The sequence below is a fragment of the Chaetodon auriga genome, chromosome 10 (genome assembly GCF_051107435.1).
Source record: "Chaetodon auriga isolate fChaAug3 chromosome 10, fChaAug3.hap1, whole genome shotgun sequence".
Taxonomy (NCBI): domain Eukaryota; kingdom Metazoa; phylum Chordata; class Actinopteri; order Chaetodontiformes; family Chaetodontidae; genus Chaetodon; species Chaetodon auriga.
The window spans coordinates 4,221,070-4,245,302 of record NC_135083.1 but is presented as its reverse complement, the minus strand read 5'-3'; the positions used below and the strand labels follow the sequence as shown (position 1 = coordinate 4,245,302).

The window sequence follows — 24,233 nt, the reverse complement described above, 5'->3', positions numbered from 1 at the left end:
TATGTGGTCGAGATACAAGTCGTACGCTAAAACAAACTCACTGAATCATCAGTGTCTGTTAGCAGTTCTCCAGTCCTGGATAACATTAAGCACCTTTTTCATGTGTGACGGATGGCATGCTGATGACATATGGACCCCTCCTGAGAAAGCACCCACTACTGTCTGTTACCACAGGTCTTAACAGCACAACAAACATGCAACTGTACGCCAGACGTCCTGGTCCATGTGTGGTAATGTGCTGAAAACGGGGAGAAAAGAGTTTTGATCTGGAAACAAAACTGTGAGTGTTGTGGTTCGGCGTATGATGCTGAGTCATAAAAGCTGCCGTCCTCAAACGTTGATTGTGCCTCGGTGACGATCACATGGGGCCACTGGTTGAGCAGGTTTCACCAGAGACTTTATGATCTCAACCGACACTCAGGGCCCATTTTAGACATGAAGTCATGATTTCAAATTCCCACGTGCAACCCTAACCCCCTAAAACCTGTAAAGATATTCAGCCTATATATATATTCACATTTTATATATCTTTTTCACTGTTACAACGTAAATGTTACCTCTCTAAACGTAAAGCTCTAAACAAGGTCGTCAGAAGTATTGACACTTTTTTCAATACCATGTGTTTCAAATGATACGATCTGCGTATAGAAAGTACCTGAGGCTATAAAAAACAGATCTGCAGTCAGATTTTTAACCTAAGGCTGCACAGATGAGACAACTAGGAAGAAAATGAATTGGTCCTCAGCCTGTTGCTTTTGATGTGTTGGTGTGTTCAGACTTTAGCTGTGCCAGCAGCACGGTGTGCAGGTTGTTAATAAAAATGTATGTATACATATACTAGTATTATATCAAAGCTTAAAATGCTGGTATCGTGGCAACATTAGCTCTAAATGCTAATGCTAATAATGACTCTAGTTAATCTCAGAATCAGCCAAAAAATCTAAAAACAACCCCATAAAAATAAACACATGTATGGGTTGGTTGTCATTGTAAAACTTCTCAAGGTATGAAAACTCCCAAACTCCCAGGAGCAACACAGAGGACATGTCCTCGGTGTCCTCTAGTGACTGTGTCCCTGCTCACATTAATACGATGTGTGCGTGATGAAAGCGATGCCCTCGTTTGTCCCCTCTAAAATGTGCCTCTCTCCTCCACAGCTGGTGAAGCTATGCAGTGGGATGATTGAAGCAGGGAAGGCGTACATCAGCGCCAACAAACTCTTCGTCAACGGCATCCGGGATCTGTCTCAGCAGTGCAAGAAGGATGAGATGATCTCGGTGAGGTTCTGATGAGTCGGCCATTGTGTCCAAGTCGCTTAACCTCGCCCCTTTTTGATCCATTCTAGCCTTTATTGTGGTTTTATTGTCATATTTTCAGTCATTTTGTGAAAAGGACCGTTAGAATAAGTTTCTTCTGGGATGGGGACTTTCCAGCTCTTTAGCCTCACAGCTCTGCATGTGTGTGTTTTTGTGTGTGAGTAAACCTTATTACTAACAGATTAGTAAGTGAGGATCAGATCGGGTCTGGAAACTTACTTCTGGCTCGGCTTGCAGCAGCGTTTTGCTGCTGACTTTTACTACTATTAAAAGCCTTCTTGGCTTCATCCGTATGACTAATTGTGAGTTTCTTATTAAAGTCTTGTTCATATTTGTAGTTTCCATTGTAAAAAAAGAACTGAATCAGCCCTGCAATTATAGTTCCTTTTTCCCGTACAAGGTTGAAGGGAAAAACTCCTCCAGAGCTCAGAAGTACACCTCAGTGACATTAACCAGCTTTGACTTAATTTTAGCATTGCGGATCTTTTCATTTTCTTCCATTTAGAATTCAAATAAATTTTGGGTTTAGTTTGTGACAGCTTTTATTAGCTTCTTTTACCTCCAGATGCAAATACAGCAGCAGCCCTGAGAATATTTCTTTGTCTACTTAGAGAATGATGTTGTAATACGCTCCTTTCTGTGCAGGAGTGCCTGGAAAAGTGCGGCGAAAGCCTCCAGGAAATCATCAACTACCACATGGTAAGTCGGCCCGCTCTCCAGATCGTCCCCATATGCTCCACATACAGTAGATTGAGACGGAGCAGCATAGTGATATCATCCCATCGTGAAAAGCTAACGTTAACTGGCGTTTAAGGCCTCACGAGGGTCCTATATTCCCTTCAGAGCAACACTGAGGTCCAAGCTGGACTGTGTGTGAACTGATTCCACGTGGATTTCTTCTTTCACACATCGTTAAATCTGTCTGTCTGTCGCTGTGTAACTGTCAGTGCTCCGCCTGTCACTCAATATCCCGTCTCAAACCACAGAGGACAAAAAGACAGCGACACTGTCTTTCTGGAGCCCCTGTCAGACCTGCAGCCCTGTACGTTAATCTGATGGCAGTTTAACATGTCGGTCTTATGCCTGAATAAGCACACTGAGTTTTTTTTTCCTATTAGCCTGCCTATTAGTAGCATATTAGCTCTTTGTTAGTCATTATAAAGCACTTATTAATGCCTTAAGCTGCATGACCTACAACTATTGGGCTGTTTAGTAAGAGTTTTCACTCAATAATCTTCTAATTACTGCTTATTGGTTGTGAGTAAGAAAGTTGTTGTACGCGAATTATGATCTTAATAAGAAAACGCTAACTCTTAATGACCCTAACCCCCAGAATAAGGCATTTATGGCTAATAAAGTATGATTTTTTTATGTGTCTGACAGCACAGCAAAAGTCTGAACTGAATGCCCTCAGATAAACTTAAAGGCTGCAGATTAAACATGCAGAGAGAGAGAGAAATAGTCTTCTAATGCATTTTAACGTCATTGTCTGCTGTCTGAAAACTCTTTTCCCCGCATGGTGCAACTGATCAGAAGAGACAAAAACAACCACAGCAATGATCCGACAGCACTTTGTTCAGTGTTCATTCATGCCAGCTGCATGGCTGAATGTGCGTTTGCAGCAAAATGCTTTACATACTGGAGGAATGAAGCAAGTCCCAGCCGTCACTCAATGCTTGTGCACTTGAATCTCATAACCTTTAGTTATTAAACTGATGAAAATATGTCCGTCGTTTCACATTTAGAAGCTTCAAAGGCGAAATGTTTTAAAGTCCGTCAGTGACGCAGCCTGTGAGAGAAAACACATCAGTCTTCTTCCTCCTCATCGTAGCATTTTTGACTCGCCGCTGTGAGTTATAAACCCTCCATGAAGGGCCGTCTTATTAGAGCGTGGGACAGTAAAAGCCATGTGGAGTTTTCTGTTTTCAAACCAGTGATCTGCAGGTATTCGAGCCAAGGCACCCCGATAACATTCCTGAGAATTATAGCCTTGAGTAACAGAAACAAAAGGGTAATATTTTTCTTATTCCCAGCTTTGTTACTTACTACATTTCTCCTCTGATGTTAAACAGAGCTTCTGCTTTACTGCTGTGTCGTTTCCCCTCCCCGCCTTCAGGACTCCTGACCCCCTGCCCCCCATGCTGCCCCTCTTGGCCCCTTTGAAGTCCATTAGCTTGAACCCGTTGCGTGCTGGACGATGCTGTAAAGTGTAGTGTGTGTGTGTGTGTGTGTGGGTGTGTGTGTGGATCACATTCCTTTCTAAGATGTGTCATCGCAAATCAGTTACTCCCTCCGCCCCATTCAGTCCGAGTCTATTGGTAGAGAGAGAGGTCAGCGCTACAAATGGAGGGTTAATGGACCGGGTCGCTCAGCCAGGCGTGGATTAGCTTTAGCTGTTGGACAGTAGTAACCCCGTGTAACCTTGACATGTCACATATGGCCTGGCGTGAGTACAGCATGTATGTGCGTGACTGTCAATAATGTCCTCTTGTCAGATATATGTGCGTGTGGGGGGGGGGGGGGTGTCAACCTGAGTGGATGTGCTGGGTGAACCAGTGGCGATGAGTAAAGGTTGAAAAGGAAAACGTTGTCGTGCTCCAGTGCCTCAGTGCTAAAAGACAGATCTCCAAACAAACAGGAATGTACATAAAAGGACAATGAGCGTGTTTGTCTTAAGTTTGTTAACATGCTAAGCAACAATTAACCTTTGACATGTCGCAGGTTATTGGGCTCTTGCCTAATTGTTTCACTAATTTCAGCTATTATCAGTATTTTTATATTAGCAATAGAACGCGTGACCAGACGTTTGTGGAAAGACGTTCGTTCTGGTTCACGCTCACCTCTCTCAGACTTTTGTCATATTATTAACGAGGACAGACTGATAGAAACACCTCGAAGCACCATGCAGTTCAACAGCACCACAACCTTCAGCCTCCAAAATGAGCTTAAAGGTGAATCAACCTCTCTCTAAAGCACTTTCTAAAGCAATTATTGCAGGACTGCTGTATCAGCCTGCATCTGTTTGAGCTGAGTGTACCTAACAAAGTGGCAATATCAAGTACCAGTATCAAAAATCTTCCTGAATGTTTTCATGGAAAATAGATCTGTCGCTGAATATTTGAGAACGGCTGATCTCAAAACTTACATGTGCAATATAATGCAATAATCATGCAAACAGCTGCTTTGTGCAGCTTGCTTTGTTCATTATTTACATTCTGACAGAAGTGTTGATTCTGTGATGGAGGCTGTAGGTTGTGATGTTTTATTCAAATGCATCGCACCGTGAGGCTTTGCTTCAGTCCCACCAGCTCTCTGTAAATATACCCATGTGGCGGTTTTGGGATTACGTGCTTCTCTGTGTTTGCAACACTTTCCGGGTCCGGTCAGATGCAGTCTGTCAGTCTGTCAGTGTTTCTGTCAGACTGACAGATTGCCTGGTTCAGCGTGTCACACTTTAGAGACCATAAGAGAACGTGGTTTGGCCTGAGACCAGCTGGCCTCGCCCGCTGGCAGCTCAGCTGGGGTTCCAGCCTCCCGTTCCCGCTCTCCCTCCCTGCAGTCCATTAGAGCCAGCAGTCCGACTGGTTATTAATATGATTGGCTCCCAGAGGTTTTTCTTTGTGACTTTGATGAAGGGAGGTGTGAGCAGTGCAAGACTAAAGCGATAAGTGATTCCCCTGAGATGAGAGATTTCACAGAAATGATCATATTTGGAACGATGTGACCTTAACGCGGCCTCGTGATCCAACCACTTGTCATATTAAACCATTTCCTGTTGACATCTCTCACATGTTCACATTCTGATCAGGAAGGACACCATGTGCATTTAAGTGTGCAGCGCTCCCGCAGCTGAGGGACTCCAGCAGCGCTCCAATGAATAAGAAATGATGACGGTTATATCCGCGACTTTCGCCGTGCAGCTGCCGCTGCGCTCGCCCTCCGCGGCACACTCAAGAATATGAAATGGCTTGGTGCAAATGGGACCGCCGAGTGCCAACTGCCCTTGTAGCGGCCATGCTCGGGTGCCTTTAAAATAAGCACAAATGGCACATATGCTTGAGCGTATAGATGAATATGATGAGGTCAGAGCCTTGGCCCTCGCTTCCCTCCATTTCCTGATAGCTCGGCCCTCCTGCCAGTCCGGTACCACACAACAGAACCAACAGGCTCTGTTTGTACGAATGTCAAACGCAAGCCAAGCTCAGCTCCTCTTACTTCAGCTCGGAGCCTTCTCCCCTCCACAGATTTCACAGTACATTCTTCTTGCGGATGGGCAGAAGCGTCAACAGAATCAGGCCAACGTTTTTAACAGCCTCTGCTTAATTCAAGCATGAAACTCCATATGAATACTCAATGAATTATTGACTTATGTTTGACTCTCGGTGCATCCATTAGAAATGAGGGGAGACTGACACAGAGGTGCAAAGAGAAACTGACATCAGAGCTGCCAAGTCTTAAAGCAGCGAAAGCAGTTTTCACATGAAGGAGGATACGTAGGAGCTGATGGGATTTGCAGTAGGTAGAGACAAGACAAATATTATTATTTTCCAGGTGCATACATACAGTATGATTTTCTTCTCTTGACTCATTTGAATACGATAAGTACGTTCATGCGGTGGGCTGTACACACTGAATGAGTGAATTCCCTCGCGGGATGCCAACGCGAGTGTCTCTCAGTTATATTTGGAAACTGAAAAACAAAGCAAGACGCAGCAGGAAGGCATTTCTGTCTGCGACTGCGATCCTTATCGTTCCCCACAGACTGTAAGTGCCTCCTTTGTTCAGAAAGCACAAACATATGAAAATGTACCATCAAAGGAAGCGCAGTGGCCGAGCAGACACCCAAACTGAACTAAACCCTCTCATTTGTGCTCTAACACTTATAGTTTATGTGATATGTTGCAAGTTATTCTAATGTTTTTAGTCTAGTGCCTTTTCACCTTACATACACACTTGGTGGCCACTTTATTAGGTACACCTATACAATATATTGCAATTCAACACAGCAGCCCCGCCAGAAATATTACCTTTACAAAGTTTGTAATGCCCAGTTTTATTCAATAACATCGTTATAATTGAGATTATATTTAAAGGTCCAGAGAGGATTCTCCTCCATAGCTTGTTGCTATCTGCGACTTCTTTACTGGATGCCACTAACTTGTACACACTGGTCCTTTAAAGGTGCTGTTTTGCTGAACCACAGATAAGTCATATTGCATTAGACTGTACAAGTGTACGGACAACACTGAGTGTATACATCCTCTTACTCTGTGGTTTGGTTTGAAAATAAGAGAAGTAAATCCTTTGTATTTCAGGATCCTGGAGGATCAATAATTGAAATCTCTGATGCAGCTACCAAAAGCAGAGGACTGGCTTTACTGACTACCTGTGAAGTTTTCAATCTGACCTGTTTTAAAGCAGAATATGAATCTGATCGAGTATGATCTGTCAGTCTTCCTGGACGAACTCTAAAAACAACAGTTTTTCTGTCTGAATTGACAGACGTGCTTCAGTTGTTTGCTCACTCTTGTGCGTGGATCACCAATTTGGCTTCAGATAATTGCTTGACTGATTTCATTAGATCAGTCCGTGTCCCAGCATGCCAAAGGAATGAGAGGCTAAGTAGTAAACTGTCAGTACAAAAGTCCATTGTAATGGTGTCTGTAGCAGTTTCATTCCTGAGCTCTGATACCAGGTCATGGAAGATGTGCCGGATATTCTTTACTTGCGTCCTGAAAACATGTTTGACAGTGTCGTCTTTGTTCAACCACATTCCAGCTTAGTTCTGAATGTTGACCTGCCTGTCAAATGTAACAGCCAAATGTTGTGATAGTTGTTAATTGCTGAGATTTCATATCCGAACAAAAAGAGATCTGAGTCATAATGTTGACACGACTGGAAGTCAAGAGTTACAGCAGGAGCTCCAGCGGTCTGTAAGGAGCACAGCTTTTAGCTTATGGATAGCATTAGCACACTAACATATTCAGCATCACTTGGAAAGATTGCACATTACTGAAGCTAAAAACTTGCTAACTTCTGTTTCATTGTGATTAAAACATATGAGCATGCAATGCTATTGTTAGCATTAATGCTACTCATGCAGTTTTCATGTAAAGCTGTGTTCATGTGCACTGTGTTTTGACCTGTTGATGGTGTTTCTGTAGATGGCAGGTTAAAGGGTCTCATAAACTGTTGTGAATAAACCTCAGGGGACCATGAATATCATAATTTGATGACTGACAGACCAACTGACCAACAGCAGCATCCATATAACTTATAACTGTCACTCACAATATTCCCTTAGGCGTACTGTGGACCTTTGTGCCCCGTATTGTTAATCCTGCCTTCGTCTCTTTCAGTCCAGCTAGTTCACCCCTCACACAGACAACCTGCGGCATCTCGTCCAATGAAAGCAGGGTGTCAACTTGCCACAAAGCAGCTCAGGAATGCTACAGGCTGCACTACCCCCGAGCCAGGAAGTCTCCCAGCAGTTTTCCTGCCACCACTCACTCACACAAACATGGACCATGTGCTTGTTGACTCTACTTTTAAAGGTTGCGGTTCACTTTCGGCCACCGTCCACCTCAGTCCTGTCTGCACGGTGCCTGACCTCATCTGACACCAAAGTGTTTATGGTCGCTGCACACCGCTGCCCCGCCGAGCCTGTTCTTAGTCCTCGCATGTTTGTGGGAGCCCTCGATGGCACAGGACTCTCTTACGTTTTTCCAAAGGCTCGTTAAACTGCAGCCAGGAAAGCAGACTGACCACACATGCTCACTCGGACCCTTGTGATTTGCAGTCAAAGAGAGGGTCCTTTGAACATGACGCTTTGCAGAAAGCCATGAAAAAGCACTTTATTTACTTGCCTGGAAAGGTTGGCTCACCTGTTAGCGACTGGATGAAACAGCGCCTGGTGCAGTGCTGGAGGAATCCCTTCGCTCACTGATAACAGAAAGTGAAGTGGATGGTTTCTGATGTGCAGAAGCATGAAGCGACAAACAGGATGGGAGGACGCCTTCGTCGCTTTCACTCTCACACTTATTTGCACTCAGTGACTTTATGGAGCAGTAAAACGAAGCTTTAACCCACCATCAAAACAAACATGTCTCTCTCTCAGAGGTTGTGGCAGGAATACAATGAAACTGACCACTTCCAGCTCAGCCTCTTTTTTATTTTTAAGTCTGGTCATCAAAGTCATCTCAACTTATTTTCATGCTGTTAGCGGCTCTCTCTACATACCGCCTATGTGGCGAATATAGAGATGTGTCTTACTCATCATCAGCGCCTGTAAAACACCCATAAGCCCAGTTTTATAGCGCCTTGCAAACTCAGATCTTCTAATCCGCACACACAGTTGTATATCCACTTATTCAGACAGGATGAGGGTGAAAACCCTTTAACCAATCTAGCTGCTCAGTTGTGGTGATATCACATGGGCTCTGACAATTTGTCTGAGAGGGTTTGCACCCTGCGTTGGATGCAGAGTCTGCAGTGTCACATTGTACCAAAAGCCTCCTCTCCTCCCTCACACTCACTTCCTCCCTCCCTCTCTGCCCGAGTGACCTATTTAGCAGCAGCAGCAGCAGCAGCAGCAGCAGCAGCAGCAGCAGCAGCAGCATGGCATCACAGAGGATGTGCTCAGAGGGAGAGCGAGCAGACGAGGGATCTTGAATGTAAAACACCGAACCAACGGCAGCGTGTTATTGAGTTCGAGCGGGTGTACTTTGAGTCAGAGTGACATTCCTCCACCATTCACTCCAACAGGCTTTAAGGGCTGATTTGCATCCTCTGCAGGCATTGTGTGAAAAAAGCTGTGCTTTGTCGCCCCCTGTTGGTTAGACATACAATGTAGGTGGAATGTTGTTGTTTTCCCTCCAAAAGTCTTGATACTGGGAGTGAGATACAGCAAAATGCCCATGGTTGTGCAGACAGTGTGCATTATTTTTCATATATTTTGTGCTGTATTAATCATAAAAAATGCTAAAAAGGAGCTACATGTTTCTTTGTCACACTAAAAATTAAAAGCACTCATTCTGCAGAAAAATGTCAGCTGGCATAACTGTTCTATACAATTAGATGTCTTAGTCCAAATGTTCCCAGTAGAGGGTGGTCCCCTCTAAAGGGTCACATGCTAAATCTGAGGGGTCGTGAGATGATTAATGGAGCAGGAAAGAAGGAAAAACAAAAGTTCTTTTCTCTAAAATGGGATTTTTTGATGAAATATTGGCTAATTTGACCCCTTTTAGCCTCATGCATTTATTTAAAAGAGGCCACCTGAGAAATGTGGAGCTGCTATAACAACTCGGCTCAACTAACTGGTTCTACAAAAACATTTTTCCTGTGCTCATGCTAAACACTAATTTCTTCTTTTCATCTCTTTCAGATCCTGTTTGATCAAGCTCAGCGGTCTGTGAAGCAGCAGTTGCACAATTTTGTGAAAGAGTGAGTAAACCTGCGATTCGTGGCGCTCCGGTCAGGTGTCCCTGCAGAACTATAGGTGTATAAAATATTCAGCGCAGGTGGAAAAAGCCAAAGTCTGGAACCTTTAAAGAGCAGACGTACCTTCGTTACCTTTTTGGTGTTGTTAAATATTAAACAGTACAACCTTTTCCAGCCCAAATATGTTCTCAGACGTATCATGAACAGTGCATCTCAGGTAGCTTCCTGTGACCTCACACTGACTTTGAGGTCACTCTAAACATTCAAAGTCTGTAATTGTGCCTCTGAACTGCAGTTTGTTTGATGTCTCTCGTCTGTGTCTGTCAGGGATGTTCGCAAGTTCAAGGAGACCAAGAAGCACTTTGATAGGGTGCGCGAGGACATGGAAATCGCGCAGGTGAAGAACGCTCAGGCGCCGAGGAACAAGCCTCACGAGGTCGAAGAAGCCACCGGCACCCTCAGCATCACCCGCAAGTGCTTCCGACACCTCGCTTTGGACTACGTACTACAGGTTAGAGAAAAACAAAAACTCCATGAACCCTGGATTGAGAATATAAAGCATAGAGTTAAGTAGGCGAGATGAATGTTAAGTTCGGCAGAAGCGTCAGCTTGCTTAATGTCTGAGTGTTGAATGTAAAATGATCTTCATCTCCATGTTCTGAGCCTGTAGTCTTTTGTTTACATCTCGGTAAATCTCCGTCACGGGATGTCAGGCTGCTTTGGCTGTTAGCACTTCCTGTTTACACTGTACAGACAACAATCACCTGGATTTGACACTGAAGACAAAACCTGAATCTGACTCTGAGCTGGGATCTGAAGTCAGTAGTTTCCCTTCAGAAAACAAAAGTTTTTATGACTTGAGCGCCTGTTTTTGTTCGTTTCTTTGTAGATTTATGGACATTTATTGTTGACCTATATCAGAGATCCTGATATGACTGTAAAGAGTGATTGTACATATTCTGTGTTTAAGCTTAACTGAGAAGAAATAGTGTGAGTCATTTGAGTAGCAGGTCAGTGGAGCGACGAATACGGTCAAAAATCTGGACGTTCATATTCTAATCTCGCCTGACCAATCGGGGAATGACCGTGACGCAGCCTGTTAGCCTGCGGCGATGTCTGCCGCCGCCCTTCTTCCCGTATGACACATTCCCCTCTCTGTTCATATGCAGCATGGGTTTATTTTGCCCACAAGTTGTAACCTCCTGCCCGTGACTGCCGGCGGGAACAAAGAGACTGATTGAGTGTGATCGCTGCGATGGCCGTGCCCTCTTTTCCATTCTTCGCTCTGTCTGCTGGCAGCCTTCTCTCACTGCTGTCAGACGTCTCACCCTTTTGAGCCTTAATTGAAAGTGTCTCAAGGCAGAAAAGGTCAAAGCTGAAGGGAGATGCGCTATATGTATAAGTGACCTCTTAAATGTAGCACAAAATGTCATTTAGGTTTGCATCGGTTACGATATACAACGCTTTAATCCAGGAAGCGCCTGCATGTTTGTTCATGGCACTGTGCCAGTTCTTCCTGCTTCTACCTTTCACCATAATGGGATGTTTTGTGGTTTTTCTTGTTAACTCAAATGAAGGTTGACAGTATCACAGTAAGAAAAAGGACAAAATTGTCCACTAGAGGGAGCCATCTTAATAGCCTGTAGGTGTCAGAAGTTGTGTATTGTTGCTGATATCCTTCAAACCAATGATTTCTGCAGATTAACGTCCTCCAGGCCAAGAAGAAATTCGAGATCCTGGATGCTGTAAGTGAACACAAACGAATGCACCATCCTCTTCATAATATGAGTCATCTGCGTGTTCATAACGTTCAAAAACGACTTCTTCTGTCCCTCCCAGATGCTGTCATTCATGCACGCCCAGTACTCTCTGTTCCAGCAGGGCTACAACCTGCTGGATGAGATCGACCCGTACATGAAGAAACTGGCTGCTGAGGTGAGCGAAGCGTCTTCGTCGCCTGCTCGCTGTGGCTGTTGCTCCACCGGCTGAGCTGAGCTGTGTCGCTCCCCCCGGCGTTCTGTCTCGACTGCAGTTGGTTTGATCCTCATTTGAACTATTGACAGGAGGCAGCTGTGTCATGCATCACATAAATTTCTGCTTATTGATTGATAGGTTGTGATACGTGTTTTTTGATGTGATCTGTATCTAAATAAAAAGGCTCCTGTCTGCACACAATACAAAGGCTCCATTAGAGTTCAAACCAACATTTTACCTACAGCTGTTACTGTGGACCAACTTGTTTGGATGGCTGCTGCAGGAGCACTGAATCGATGCTTCATTACAGAACACTGACCTGACATGCCATCGGAGGCTTAGCCTGCATGGACAGTGTCACAGTCGGCTTCTCTGAATCACTGACGGTGCCTTTACTCCACCGTACTCTGCGTGTCACGCTTCACAGGATGCTCCTTTATTCTGAAACTCAGAACTTTTCCATTTTGGTCTGTGTTTCAGCTGGATCAGCTGGTGATTGATTCAGCCATGGAGAAGAGGGAAATGGAGCATAAACATGCGACCATTCAGCAGAGGGTGAGTTCCTGGGTTTTGTTTTTTAGATTCACTAAATCAGAGATGTCTGCAGTCAGAACCATCTCATAATGGGCAAGTGTCGATTTTAGAAAATGAAGTGAAATAATCATTTTTAAAATCCATCCATGCATACATCTTCCGATGCTTATTCGGGTCCACGTCACATCAATTTGATAAATATTATGAGGAATTATTGTTAGAAACTGCTTGGAAGTCCTGAGAATTGGTGAAGTACCTCATATGCATCATATTTTCTTTCTCATAGAAAAACAATGGCTGTGAAATGAATGCAAGAATGCAAAAAGGCGTTTTTTTGTTTTTTTTTTACCATGAGATGATGCTGTTTATCTTGGCTGCACACAGCCTGACAGCGCTCCCTGAAAACTCTGGATTCGAGAGCGCCGTCCCTTTCATGTTTGTTTGTCTTTGATATTTACCCGCTAGGAAGGATTCACACGGTTGGGTTTGAAGTTGCACGCACAGATTTCGATCCTGAAGAATCTTCCTTTCGACAGGCTGGCAGGTTGATACTGAGCTACACTGAGAATCTAACAGGGTGTGAATGTGCTCACGTCTCACCTCCAGGATCCAGTCTGCCACTTGGCCCAGTGCATCTGTTGTGACTGGGGAGGGATTAGAGCTTGGCAGCTGGGAAGTGTTTGATTAATCCCCCTAACAAAGTCCAGGCATTGATTTACGCATTAAAACAGGTGGGATTAAATGTTTTAAGAGCTATTAATCCCACTGTTGTCTGCTGTAGATGGTCAGCACATTAACTACAATATGTGCTGAAGTATCAGCAGGAGCCTCGCTGTGCTCTTAGTGCAGCGAAGTGCTGACCTCATGCATTTCCAGCCTCACTGGTCCTGAGGATGTCGGACTCAGTTTGTCAGTGGGTCCATCACTTTAGTCCAGATGGATGTATCTTGATAGATATAGGATGGATTGATGTGAAATTTTGCACAAACATTCATGGTCCCCAGAGGATGAATCACTGATGCTGGTGTCCTGACCATGAGGTTCATGTTTGGATTTTTTTGGAAGGATTGCCATGAAATTCTGTTCAGACACTCATTACACCCCTCTGAGTAACATGTAATAACTTTGGTGACCCTACGAATTTTCATCTAGCGCCATTGTTAGCACATTAGCATGCTGACATTAGCATTTAGTTGAAAGCATGGCTGTGTAGCCTCACAGAGCTGCTAGCATGGCTGCAGACTTGTTTAATTTTGATCAGTGGTGCTTATGATTTGTCTATCCATCACGCCATATTACGCCACCATTTTGCTCCTATTTTTACACATTTCGGCTCTATGAATATGCTGCATACTTGGTGCTAGGAGTGTACCATACCATATCATTCAGTTTCGTATCAGTTTAATTTTTAACATGATTTGAGAAATTAATACTATGATATTGGCAATATTCGGACTCTGACGTAATGTTATACCATCACACACAGCAACAACAAGCATGGCTGACGGTCAAAGTAACATTACTACCTGCTTCATGGTGGAGGACTGGGTTTGGACACAAAGGGTCAGATGTACAGCAAATCACGTTAAAATGTAAAAAGTGCTGTAACACCTAAAGGGGGCCAAACAACCTCAGCAAGCATCGATTATCGTTACCACAGAAATACCCTGAAATATCACGGTATTACTTCAGGGCCGCCCTCGCTTGATTCTCAAATAATGGAATCTATAAATGTAGGGTGCACTCACTGTCCGCCGGCTCGTCATTTAATAATTCAGAGAGCCTCCTTTTCAGCGGGCCAGTGTCTGGCTCCTCTGTACCCCAGGATCAGTGACCATCTGTCAGGCCGCTCCGGTCAGCCCTCGCCCTCCAGGCGCTGTGGTCTGTGCTGAGGATAGAGCCACGGGGAAGGGCTGGGTCACATGTGGGGCCGGTTATTGATCTGTTTTGGCCAGAGTTAGTTAGACACTAAGCTTCATGCACTATTCATCACCAAGGGACGTGTATTGTAGTAGTAAATTAAGCCAGGTCACAACTTGAAGCCACATTTTGCACAGCTTGAAAATCCAGTGGTGTTACAGTAGGTGGGGGATGTTTGTGTCGTGCTGAGGATAATCAGAGGTGCATTGAACCTGAAAGATTATTGTATTATCCCCTCAGAAACTAGTCTGTTGGTTTTAACGCTGTGTTTTCTTCTCTCCTGCTGCTGCTGCGTTCTCAATGCCTCCATCTCCCCTCAGACCCTCCTACAGGTGAGTACTCCTCCATTTGTTTTCCCAACTGAATTTTAACTTGAAACACGCCTTTGGTTTCAAGGGACGGTGCAGCGTAGCCCACAGCGTTAATACAGAACATTAACAGGCCTCTTTGAAGATTTCTTCGAGCTGTAGCCACACTCTCAAAACGTTGAGGGCGAGCTGAAGAGCATCCTGAATCATTTAAACAGAACAGTTACAGACGCTGAACAGAGTTTGAATGTGTCACTAAAACTGCTAACAGTGCAGTTGTTGACCACTGGAGATGCTTTTCCTGCATCCAAACCAGTCAGCTCTTCTGTTTTTGCCTTTTCATGTTGCTTTTTGCTTCTATTTGCATTACAATTAACATGAAATCTCCCTGAATCTTAAATATTGAATGTCTGATTTGAGATATTAAATGTATTCACTCACAAACTGTAGAATGTGGTTGTGTTCTGTGTTTGCCGTCTTGGCTCTCGGCGGCTTTTAGAACAGCGTGGCCTACTTTGTCAGAGAGATTTTTCTCCCTTGTTGCTTTTCTTCCTCGTCACATCGAGCATGTGCAATAAGCCTTGTGTAAACTTACACAGGACAAAGGGGGCAGCAGCCTTTACTCAGTACAAGCCAGGAGAGCAGAAGGGGAGTTAAAGTGCTCCAACCGTGGACGTCGCTATTGCTGGCTGGGCACACAGTGCAGAGAAAGCGTCTAAATGCCAGAGCCATTCATTTTTAACTGCAGATTTAATGGAGAAGTCCTGTCCAAGGCTCAGCCTGCTTTTCTATATTTCTGCGTTTACATCACCAGCGCAGCGCTACATGCTGCCCCAGTGCATCACCGGATTTATTTTTACTCCTCATAGATGTTAAATTATTAGATATTTTTGTTTGCATGGGGCTGTTTGTGATTGACAACAACACTGTAGATCAGCATCAGTCAGGAAAACACGTGTGTAACACGGTTTTAACTGCTGCATCGAACAGTTATTTTCATTATGGATTAATCTGCAGATTATTTCCAGGAATAATCCTTTTGTGATGGTGATAACTTCTCAGTATAGTTTTCCAACAGCCAAGTATTTGTATTCAAATCACTAGTTTTATTCAGCCAGAAGTCCAAAACACAAAGATATTCAGTTTCCTTTCATAAAAGACAGTCAAAAGCATAAAATCTTCACATTTGAGACGCTGGAACCAGCAAATATTTGGCATTTTTGCTTGAAAAATGACCACGTCGTTTAGTTCATTGTCAAGAATATCTTATTAATCTCATAAAATTATACCACAGTAGTCAGAAAAGCTTCGTCATTGAATTCATTTTTACATTTGGCACGTTGTTCCTCATTTTTTCAGCTGCCCCAGAACTTGTTTGTCTTTTCTATTTGAATATTCTCATCCTTCAGGAGGAAAAAAAAAAGTGATGCAGACAAATATAGCTAATTTATTCATTAACACATGACGCTTCAGCCCTGGGCCGTCACGTTAGAGGTCATCAGGAGGAACGACTGAAACGTCACTGCACACATTTTTTCTTTGTGCCGAGTGGCACCTCCTCATGAGAGGAGTCAGAGTGAGCCTGATTTCCCACTGACGTAACATGGAGAGACTTTTCATTCAACAGTGCTGTCAGGAGCTCTGTTAATGTTTGCTCCTGAGGACTGTGGTTAAATCTCATTTGTTAATTTAAGCATCAACGTCAGTCTGTCTGATCGCTGCAGTTTGGGCTCTTTGTTGTTTTCTTGTGGTGATTTCCTCCAAGTTTGCACAATAAATCAGTTACAGAAGACACAGTGGACCGATGCGTCTTGTGATCAGCACGGCCGGATGGCGTTTGAAAAGACCTCCGAGCTGTCAGGCTTTCGTAACTTTGTGAAGTGTGAAGTCCACCTGGTTTGTAGGGGATTAGTTGAAGCAGATGTCAGGCAGGTATGAACGGCAAGACGGGATGAAGACGCAAAGCCAGTTTGTGACAGATGAAAGCTTGTAGACTGTAGCAATAATGAGACACAGAAGGATCCGACAGATAAACAAACAACAGACTGAGCAATCAGTGCTACCAACTGGACTCACCATTTGGCGTTAGAGCTCTGCAGCGGAGCCCGCAGGCCGACCTCCAAGCAGCAGCAGCAGCAGCAGCAGCAGGTGGATGAAGCATCAGGACATGTTATCTGCATCATGTGTGTTTTTTTTTCCTGCTGCTCCACAACAGTTCACTGATTTGCTCCAAACATTTGGAAGTCTCTGTTTCCCTGCTCGTTGAATAATTCACTCATGTTCAGTTTCTGTCTGTGTGACGTTGCGTCATTAAAAATGGATGGCCTTTGTTGTAGGCTTGAGAGATTGCAGAGTACCACCCTCTGCACGTCTCGTTCAGCGCTGCCTCCTATGTTTGCCATGTTGCGTTCAAACTCTTCATCTGACAGCTGAAGGTAAGCTGCATCGACTTCTGACAGATTCCATGTTTGCCCTGCAGTCGGGAGCAGAGCTGCTGTCAGCATAGAGGGTAAATCAAGCCCTGGGTAGCGTTTGTTTGGTGATCCGGGCAGCCTGCCAGATGGATCCCCTCTGGGTCAACAGGGGACTGAAAATTCCCACCTTCTTCAGCAGGGAGGTGTGTTCAGGGAGCTGTAAAACAGAAGCAGACCCAGACGCTGAAGTGTCAAAGCAGCCTGCTTGTCTTTGGGTCAAGAGCAGCTACAGTACAGCGTAGTGTAGTCCAGCGCTCTCCCACAGCACCCTGCCATGGATACACTGGCAGCTGTATGGTAATTAGCCTAATCCTGAGGCTCGCAGGGCAGCAGGCAGGTGGCTGCAGTGCAGGGCACACATGTCAGTGCTGGAATTACGCACCCAACTGCAGCCACACAATGTGAGTGAGCCTGCGCTGTGAGAGGTGCAGCCCGCAGAGAGTGAAGGTGCTTCAACTCTGGGAGGTTTCAGCAGGATTTCGAAGCTTTTTCAAAGGCTTTTTGAGCTTTTCGATGTTGTTGGAACACACAAAGCGTTTGAGGATGAAGATCTTTTGCCGTTGGGACCACAGTTTGGTGGGTGGACTTGCATCACATTAGCTGTTTGTTTAGTATCGAGTGATGATTTTCTCTGATGCTGTGATTGTTTTTTTGCCGTGACTTTAGAGATGTGTAGGTAGGTTTTATTCAGCGCGATGCACTGAGGTAACAGCAGTTTGTAGAGTCACTGTTTAACTCTCATCATTTCTCTCTCTGATCCTCCACCGTTACTTTCACTCAGCACAGCGTCTCTCAGTAAGACCTGAAAATGTTTGGAGTTTAACACCAACAGTTGAATTTCTGCACACTTTTTAAAGTATATTGAAATGTACTTTTTTGTGATACTAAACTATTTGTTCTTCTCTGTGTAAATAGATGTATGATGAAGATACTGACAGTTTGGTTATGACATTCGAACTGTTTATTTCCTCCCTCAGCCCTCGTTTTGAACCATTTTCTGTTCAAACTTTTATAGTTTTAAAAATCACTTTCTTTTAGTCTCTTTTCACTTGTATTCTGTGGTTTCTGACATGCGCTGTTTGTCCCATTTTGAGGATGTTTTTCCGATCGATTATTGGCGTTACGTTTTGTTTCACGTTGTAAATTCGCTGCCTGATGAAGGTCCATGACCGAAACACTGCGTCTCTCGTGTGAGCTGGAACTCAGCCAGGTTTTTTCATGTGTGTACGAGTTGAAATGGTGACATGTGGAGAGCAGCAAGCCGATCTATTATTCAAAGTAGTTAATGGTGAGCTGGGAGCTGCTGTGCATACACACACCCTGTTATGAAACAGGAGAGCGAGTGAAGATCACTTTTTATTTGGGTCACTCCAGCAGACACTTTCGTTTATTCTTGGCTTTCTTTCTTTTTTATGTCTGATACATCTCTCTGCATTTGAAGCGTGCAGTCTAATTTGGGCTGCATGCAATGTTGAAATTAAAATTTGGATAACTTAATATTCTGTCCTCACTGCAGATTGCATTACTTCTAACATGCAGTTTGTTGGTATTCTCAGGACGTACTGAGTCATTCTTCCCTTCCTTCACATCAAAACACTGATGTTTCACTGTTCTTCCTAAAACTCCTCAGTCTGACTCTGCCCTAAATACCTGTGCACTGCTTTCTGCTGGCTAGCATTAAACTGCTAGGTGTCCTGTTGTCATCCATGAAAAGGTTAGAGGCTAATTTCCCATGAATCACTCTCTGTTTATGTAATAATCTGCGTCACACTCACATCTGTTGCGTTATGAAATGCCCCAGTGTGCCACGCAGGAACATGGCATGCAACTCCGATGCATACATGGGCTAACATGTGACCTTCTCTACATGATCGCACAATGTATGATGATTTGATTGGCTAATGGACTATATGTACAGCACAGTGCACATGAAATGTTACTGGTACTCCAGGAACAGCACGCATGCAGCCGCTGCAGAAAAGGGACAAGTGTTTAGTTTGACAATTAAAAGGTTAGAACAACATGCTGCCATCAATCAGCTGCTCTGTTGACCTTTCGTGTGCCAGCCAGGGTTCATCTTGTGGCTTTCTTTCTCTTCTCCTTCAGGACTTTTCCTATGACGACTCTAAGGTGGAGTTCAATGTGGACGCTCCTAACGGCGTGGTGATGGAGGGCTACTTGTTCAAGAGGGCCAGCAATGCCTTTAAGACCTGGAACAGGTAACGAAGGCAAAAATCTCTATGTATTGTAATAAAATGTCGAAAATTAAGTTACATAGAGGGAGAATCTCTAACTTCTAACTTTAAGAAAGCTAAATACAATATATGTGTTGATGTACCTTAAATTAGTGATCTGTGGGGAAGAAATCCTTTAGTGCAACAATAGGCTCAATCTATGATTGATAACTCAGTGAAATCTGAACTCAGAGGTATAATATGCATATTCTTAGCTTCAGGGTGACTTTCAGATCCTGAGGATGTCATTATCTCTGATTCACTGCCACCATCACGTCCATAAATCTGCTTAGAAATCCTTGAAAAAAAGACGCTTATCATCTCTCCAGAATTTGCCTAAAAATCATCATGTTTTTGAGTTTTCTTCGACATCAAGCTAATCCGGTGCTAATTATCTGTACATCCAGGAGTCCATTGCTAACAATAGGTGCTAATAGCTAACCCGGCTTACTTTTAATGGTGCCAGTTTGCCAAAATGTAAAAACACAAGATGCAAGTAACATTATACGTCCTGTTGACGAAGAGGGGGGTGGGATGTCTTGATTCTGTCAATAATTATCAATATAGTAGTAATATTGTTTTATATTGTTGTGAGCGATATGATGCAGTGCACCAGCTTCTCATTTGCTGGCAGATTTGTCAGCCTGGTTCGGGAGGTTAGTGGGGCTGTGATGTGAAGCGATGTCATAAATCCATCTCACGTGCTCATGATGTCCCTTTTCCAGGAGCCAAACCCATTTAACTCGATGCTTTTACCCGGCCTTGATCACTGCCATCCGTATCGTTCCCCTTTTGCACGCTGACCCTTTAACATCGGAGGAAATCCATCTATAATGTAATAAATGTATTTATCTCCCCCACTCTCTCTCTCTCTCTCTATCTCTCTCTCTAGACGGTGGTTCTCCATACAGAACAGTCAGCTGGTCTATCAGAAGAAGCTCAAGGCAAGTCCATATATCTTCGAGCTATCAGCTTTCCCTCGGGGAAAGTGAGCTCTAAGAGGTTAAGTGCACTTCAATGGGGGAGCGTTGAATGGTTTTGAACGTTATGGCGATAGTCACCGAAATCCATCATCATTCGCCGACCGCATGTTTGTGAGTGAAGAGATCTCTGCCGATCTGGTCCGAGTGCTCAGTGTGGAGCTGACAGTGAGGTTATTTTCAACTCTCTGCTTGACATCAGTGTGTGTAAATATTGAATGGTCAGGGAGCCTCCAGCTAGCGGGAGAAATGTCTTATCGAGGAGGAGCAGCTGCTCTGTGTTTGTGCTGTGTGTTGAGGCTGTTGATAAGCAGAGAAATGAGAAGTTTTGGTGTGTCTTAGCAGGATTCGCTGACGGTGGTGGTGGAAGACCTGCGGCTGTGTTCGGTTAAACCGTGTGAGGACATCGAGAGGAGGTTCTGCTTTGAGGTCGTCTCCCCTTCCAAGTAAGACTTAGCTATTGGATGGATTGCTGAGTACTTTGGTTCAGATATTTATGTTCCCCAGAGGGTGAACTGTGATATGTTGGTTGATCCCTTCACTTTGCATCTAGCGCCATCATCAGGTCAAAATTGCAATTTATCTGATGCTTGATTTTATGGCCAAATACCTGAGAAGCTAATGAGATTCCATCAGCTGTGCTTTATGTTTAGTGCTAACGAGCAAACATGCTAACATGGATATGTGTAAGCTTTTAAAAACAAAAAATCTGATCTCACCCACCTCACAGGTCCCATTTCAGTACAGAAATACAGTTTCTGATCACATTAACTGCAAACTTTGCATGAGATATTTTATTTGAATCTTCTATTGCTGGAAAAAATCTTAATTTGACTGATTTCTGGCACCGCTTAGTCGACTGACTCCATCATTATCATCAGCCACAGCTGTACTTTGTATTTAGCGATAATTAGCAAATGTTAGCAAGCTAACACCTTAAACTAAGAAGATGAACACCGTTAACATTATGATTAGGTAGATTATGATTGTTGATGTGCTTTAAATGTTTTACAGGAGCTGTATGCTGCAGGCTGAGTCTGAAAAGCTAAGACAAGCGTGGATTCAGGCAGTTCAAGCTAGCATCGCCTCAGCCTACAGAGAGAGCCCAGACACCTACTACATCGAGGTAAGTCACAGGGTCACAAAGCACGTACAAGTACATGTTTGATAGCCTGTTCAAGAGTTCGATGAGAAGATTGATACCACGTCTAATGTGTGCTGTTAATATGAAGCTACAGCGAGCAGATGGTTAGCTTAGCATAAAGACTGGGAACAGGGGGTTAGCCTGTTAGCCTGGCTCTGTCAAAATCTGCCCTTTTTTTTTTTTTTTTACATTTAGCATCTGGACAGAACAGCTTCTCCGTCCACCAGCAGCATCGATTCGGCCAGCGAGCCGCGGGAACGCAGCGTCCGAGGCGAGACCATCCTGCAGCGGATCCAGTGTCTGCCGGGGAACGAGCAGTGCTGCGACTGCGGCCAGGCCGACCCTCGCTGGGCCTCCATCAACCTGGGCATCCTGCTGTGCATCGAGTGCTCTGGGATCCACAGGTAGAGCGCTGTTATCTACTACTATCTGCTTGTTGAAGTTACTGAGTAGATTATCATTTTACATGCTGCACATTTTTCAGCGGAGGGGGCCTTTAAGTAGAAGATCTAATTACCTCCTCCTCCTCCTCCACTGCCATGTGCCGTGTGAGTACTGGCGCGGGAGACAGGAAGTGGTGCCAGCTGTCTGCTACCTTGGCCTCGCGGTGCTTTTAAAGGCAGCGAGCACGGTCTGCCACACACGCTGTGAGGGGATTAAAGAGCAGCACGTCGCTTATTGGATTTGACTGAGAAGTTTCAGTGAAGGAGGGAAGTGAGAAGATAAAGATGGCGGCAGACTCAACAGTTCAATTCATGTGCTGAATGTGATGTAATGCTGTTGAATGGGAGAACCGTGCCGCAGTTAAACACATCCTGTCACCACGCAGATCAATGCCCCGCGCTCATGGTTCGGTTACATCACGCTGTTGCGTCACCGGGGTTCGTTCTCGAGCTCCCGCTGGGAAAAATATTCCCTCAGGAGCCGTGTGTGTTATTTTTGAGCTGCAGTCATCAGTGCTGATTATGCAACCACGAGCCCCCCGTCCCTGTGTGCGTTCCCACCTGTTGAATATTCATGCTCCCTTTCGGGGCTCGTCCTCTCACGGCGAGATCAGACGCTCTTGTTACCGTGAAGGGCGACGAAGGGGAGAAAGACAGTATCGCTGTTGCCTGGATTCCACACAGCTTCATCAGAGGAACTTAGCGATTTGCATGACATTAGGAGCGGCTCCTCTCATGTCCCTCGGGATAACGCTCTTGTGATTTTAGATCACTTGCAGCTATTCAGACCAGGTTACCATGCAACACCATGGTGTATTATTCATTTGTAAAACTAAAAGAATTCAAGCTGCTGAGATTTCTTGTCATGTCGCCCACCATCTGTTGCCTCACAGTTATAACAAAGTCAACGTCTTTCACCTCTGAATTGTCTAGAGACGGTAAACAGAATATCTTCTAACTCGTTTTTGTTGCAGGAGTCTCGGAGTTCACTGTTCCAAGGTTCGCTCGCTCACACTGGACTCATGGGAACCAGAGTTATTAAAGGTACAGTTTGTCTCAGCAGTGTCCTCAGGAATAATGCTGAGCTAACAGTTTGTTGCCTTAAAGGAATAGTTTGACATTTTGGGAAACTCAAATATGAAGGTACAGCCAGGAGACAGTTAGCTTAGCTTAGCATCCAGACTGGAAGCAGGGTCAAGTGACTAGCTCGGCTGTGTCATAGTTTATCGACAAAAAACATCAGACAAACATGATTTAGCATGTCATTTAGTGAGTTTTAGAGGTTCTAATAGGCAGATTATTTTACCTATGGTCTTAATGCTAAGCTAAGCTAACGGTCATCTGTTAGCTTTATAATTAACAGACAGATATGAGACTAGTAATACGTTTTTTTTCCCAAAATGTTCCTTTAGAGTCAACCTTAGTGTGGAGATCATTAATGTCACGTCTCTTGTCTTTGTAGTTAATGTGTGAGCTTGGAAACAGTGTCATCAACCACATCTATGAAGGCTCATACCAAGAACAAGGTCTAAAGAAACCACTACCGTCCAGTTCAAGGTAGGAATAGAACTGAACTATAAACGAATACAGGTACGATCTCTCTCTGATTTAAATCTGTGACTTCTGAACGAGCCTTTCATGTGTTGTGTGGTCGCTCGCAGGCAGGAGAAGGAGGCTTGGATTAAGGCGAAGTACGTGGAGAAGAAGTTCCTGAAGAAGCTGTGCTCCACAGAGATTCTCATCAATGGAGAGAGGAAGTCGGAGCGGCGGTGGAGCGTGAAGAAGTGCCGGAGACACAACAGCGCCACCACGGTACCTAAAACACGGAGAAGATACCGACAAGACCCTGGAAGCACCTCCCCTTCCACCCTCTCCGCAGGTACTGTGATGGATCACAGTGGAGCTTTTTGAGGAATGTGCTTCTTTTGTTTGTTGTGTGCTTTGTTTGTGTAACGTATGACCTTTACATTCAAGTCTCAGCCGTGAGCACCTCATTTTTCTCCTAATATATATTCAAAAAAACAGCCATTGACAGAAATGGCACACCGTTTATCTTTGCACAACTTCTACGATGGGAAACAAGTTATATTATCAGTTATATTGGGGTAGATCAGACTGTGAGGGAGAGACTTGAAGCAGGGATACTTCATGAGGTGAAAGGGCCGTTTGCCCGCTGGCTGTTCCAGCACTGTCAGCTGTTGGAGGACACCGCTCATGGAGGCAATTAAGGTACTTAAAACTCTTAGCACCCGAATCAGTGGAGCTGAGGTGGAGCAGGTGAACGGCTTTAGGTTCCTGGGAGTCAGCATGACAGAGATACACCTCCACCCTGGTAAAGAAAGGTCAGCAATGACTGTGTTTCTGGAGGAAATTTAAGAAAGTAAGAGTCTCACGCCAAGTTTTTGATAACATTTACAGAAGAGTGATTTAAAACATCCACATGGAAACATTATGATCAGCAGCGTTT

General features: G+C 44.4%; 1 protein-coding gene across 7 annotated transcripts in view; it reads left to right on the top strand.

Moving 5' to 3' along the window:
* The window catches only part of LOC143326615 (arf-GAP with coiled-coil, ANK repeat and PH domain-containing protein 3-like), a 61,414-nt gene that overhangs the window by 28,507 nt on the left and 8,674 nt on the right, over positions 1 to 24,233 (top strand). For 6 of the 7 annotated variants that reach the window (XM_076740326.1, XM_076740328.1, XM_076740327.1 and 3 more), the window contains exons 3-17: positions 1,158 to 1,277; positions 1,962 to 2,015; positions 9,700 to 9,758; positions 10,083 to 10,266; positions 11,456 to 11,500; positions 11,595 to 11,690; positions 12,210 to 12,296; positions 19,072 to 19,184; positions 20,092 to 20,143; positions 20,525 to 20,625; positions 21,194 to 21,305; positions 21,519 to 21,727; positions 22,741 to 22,810; positions 23,229 to 23,323; positions 23,428 to 23,645. In XM_076740326.1, the coding sequence (XP_076596441.1) occupies positions 1,158 to 1,277; positions 1,962 to 2,015; positions 9,700 to 9,758; positions 10,083 to 10,266; positions 11,456 to 11,500; positions 11,595 to 11,690; positions 12,210 to 12,296; positions 19,072 to 19,184; positions 20,092 to 20,143; positions 20,525 to 20,625; positions 21,194 to 21,305; positions 21,519 to 21,727; positions 22,741 to 22,810; positions 23,229 to 23,323; positions 23,428 to 23,645 (1,615 nt within the window). Of the gene's footprint in view, positions 1 to 1,157; positions 1,278 to 1,961; positions 2,016 to 9,699; positions 9,759 to 10,082; positions 10,267 to 11,455; positions 11,501 to 11,594; positions 11,691 to 12,209; positions 12,297 to 14,503; positions 14,516 to 19,071; positions 19,185 to 20,091; positions 20,144 to 20,524; positions 20,626 to 21,193; positions 21,306 to 21,518; positions 21,728 to 22,740; positions 22,811 to 23,228; positions 23,324 to 23,427; positions 23,646 to 24,233 lie in introns of all 7 variants that reach the window. The other variant, XM_076740330.1, reaches the window with a different exon arrangement.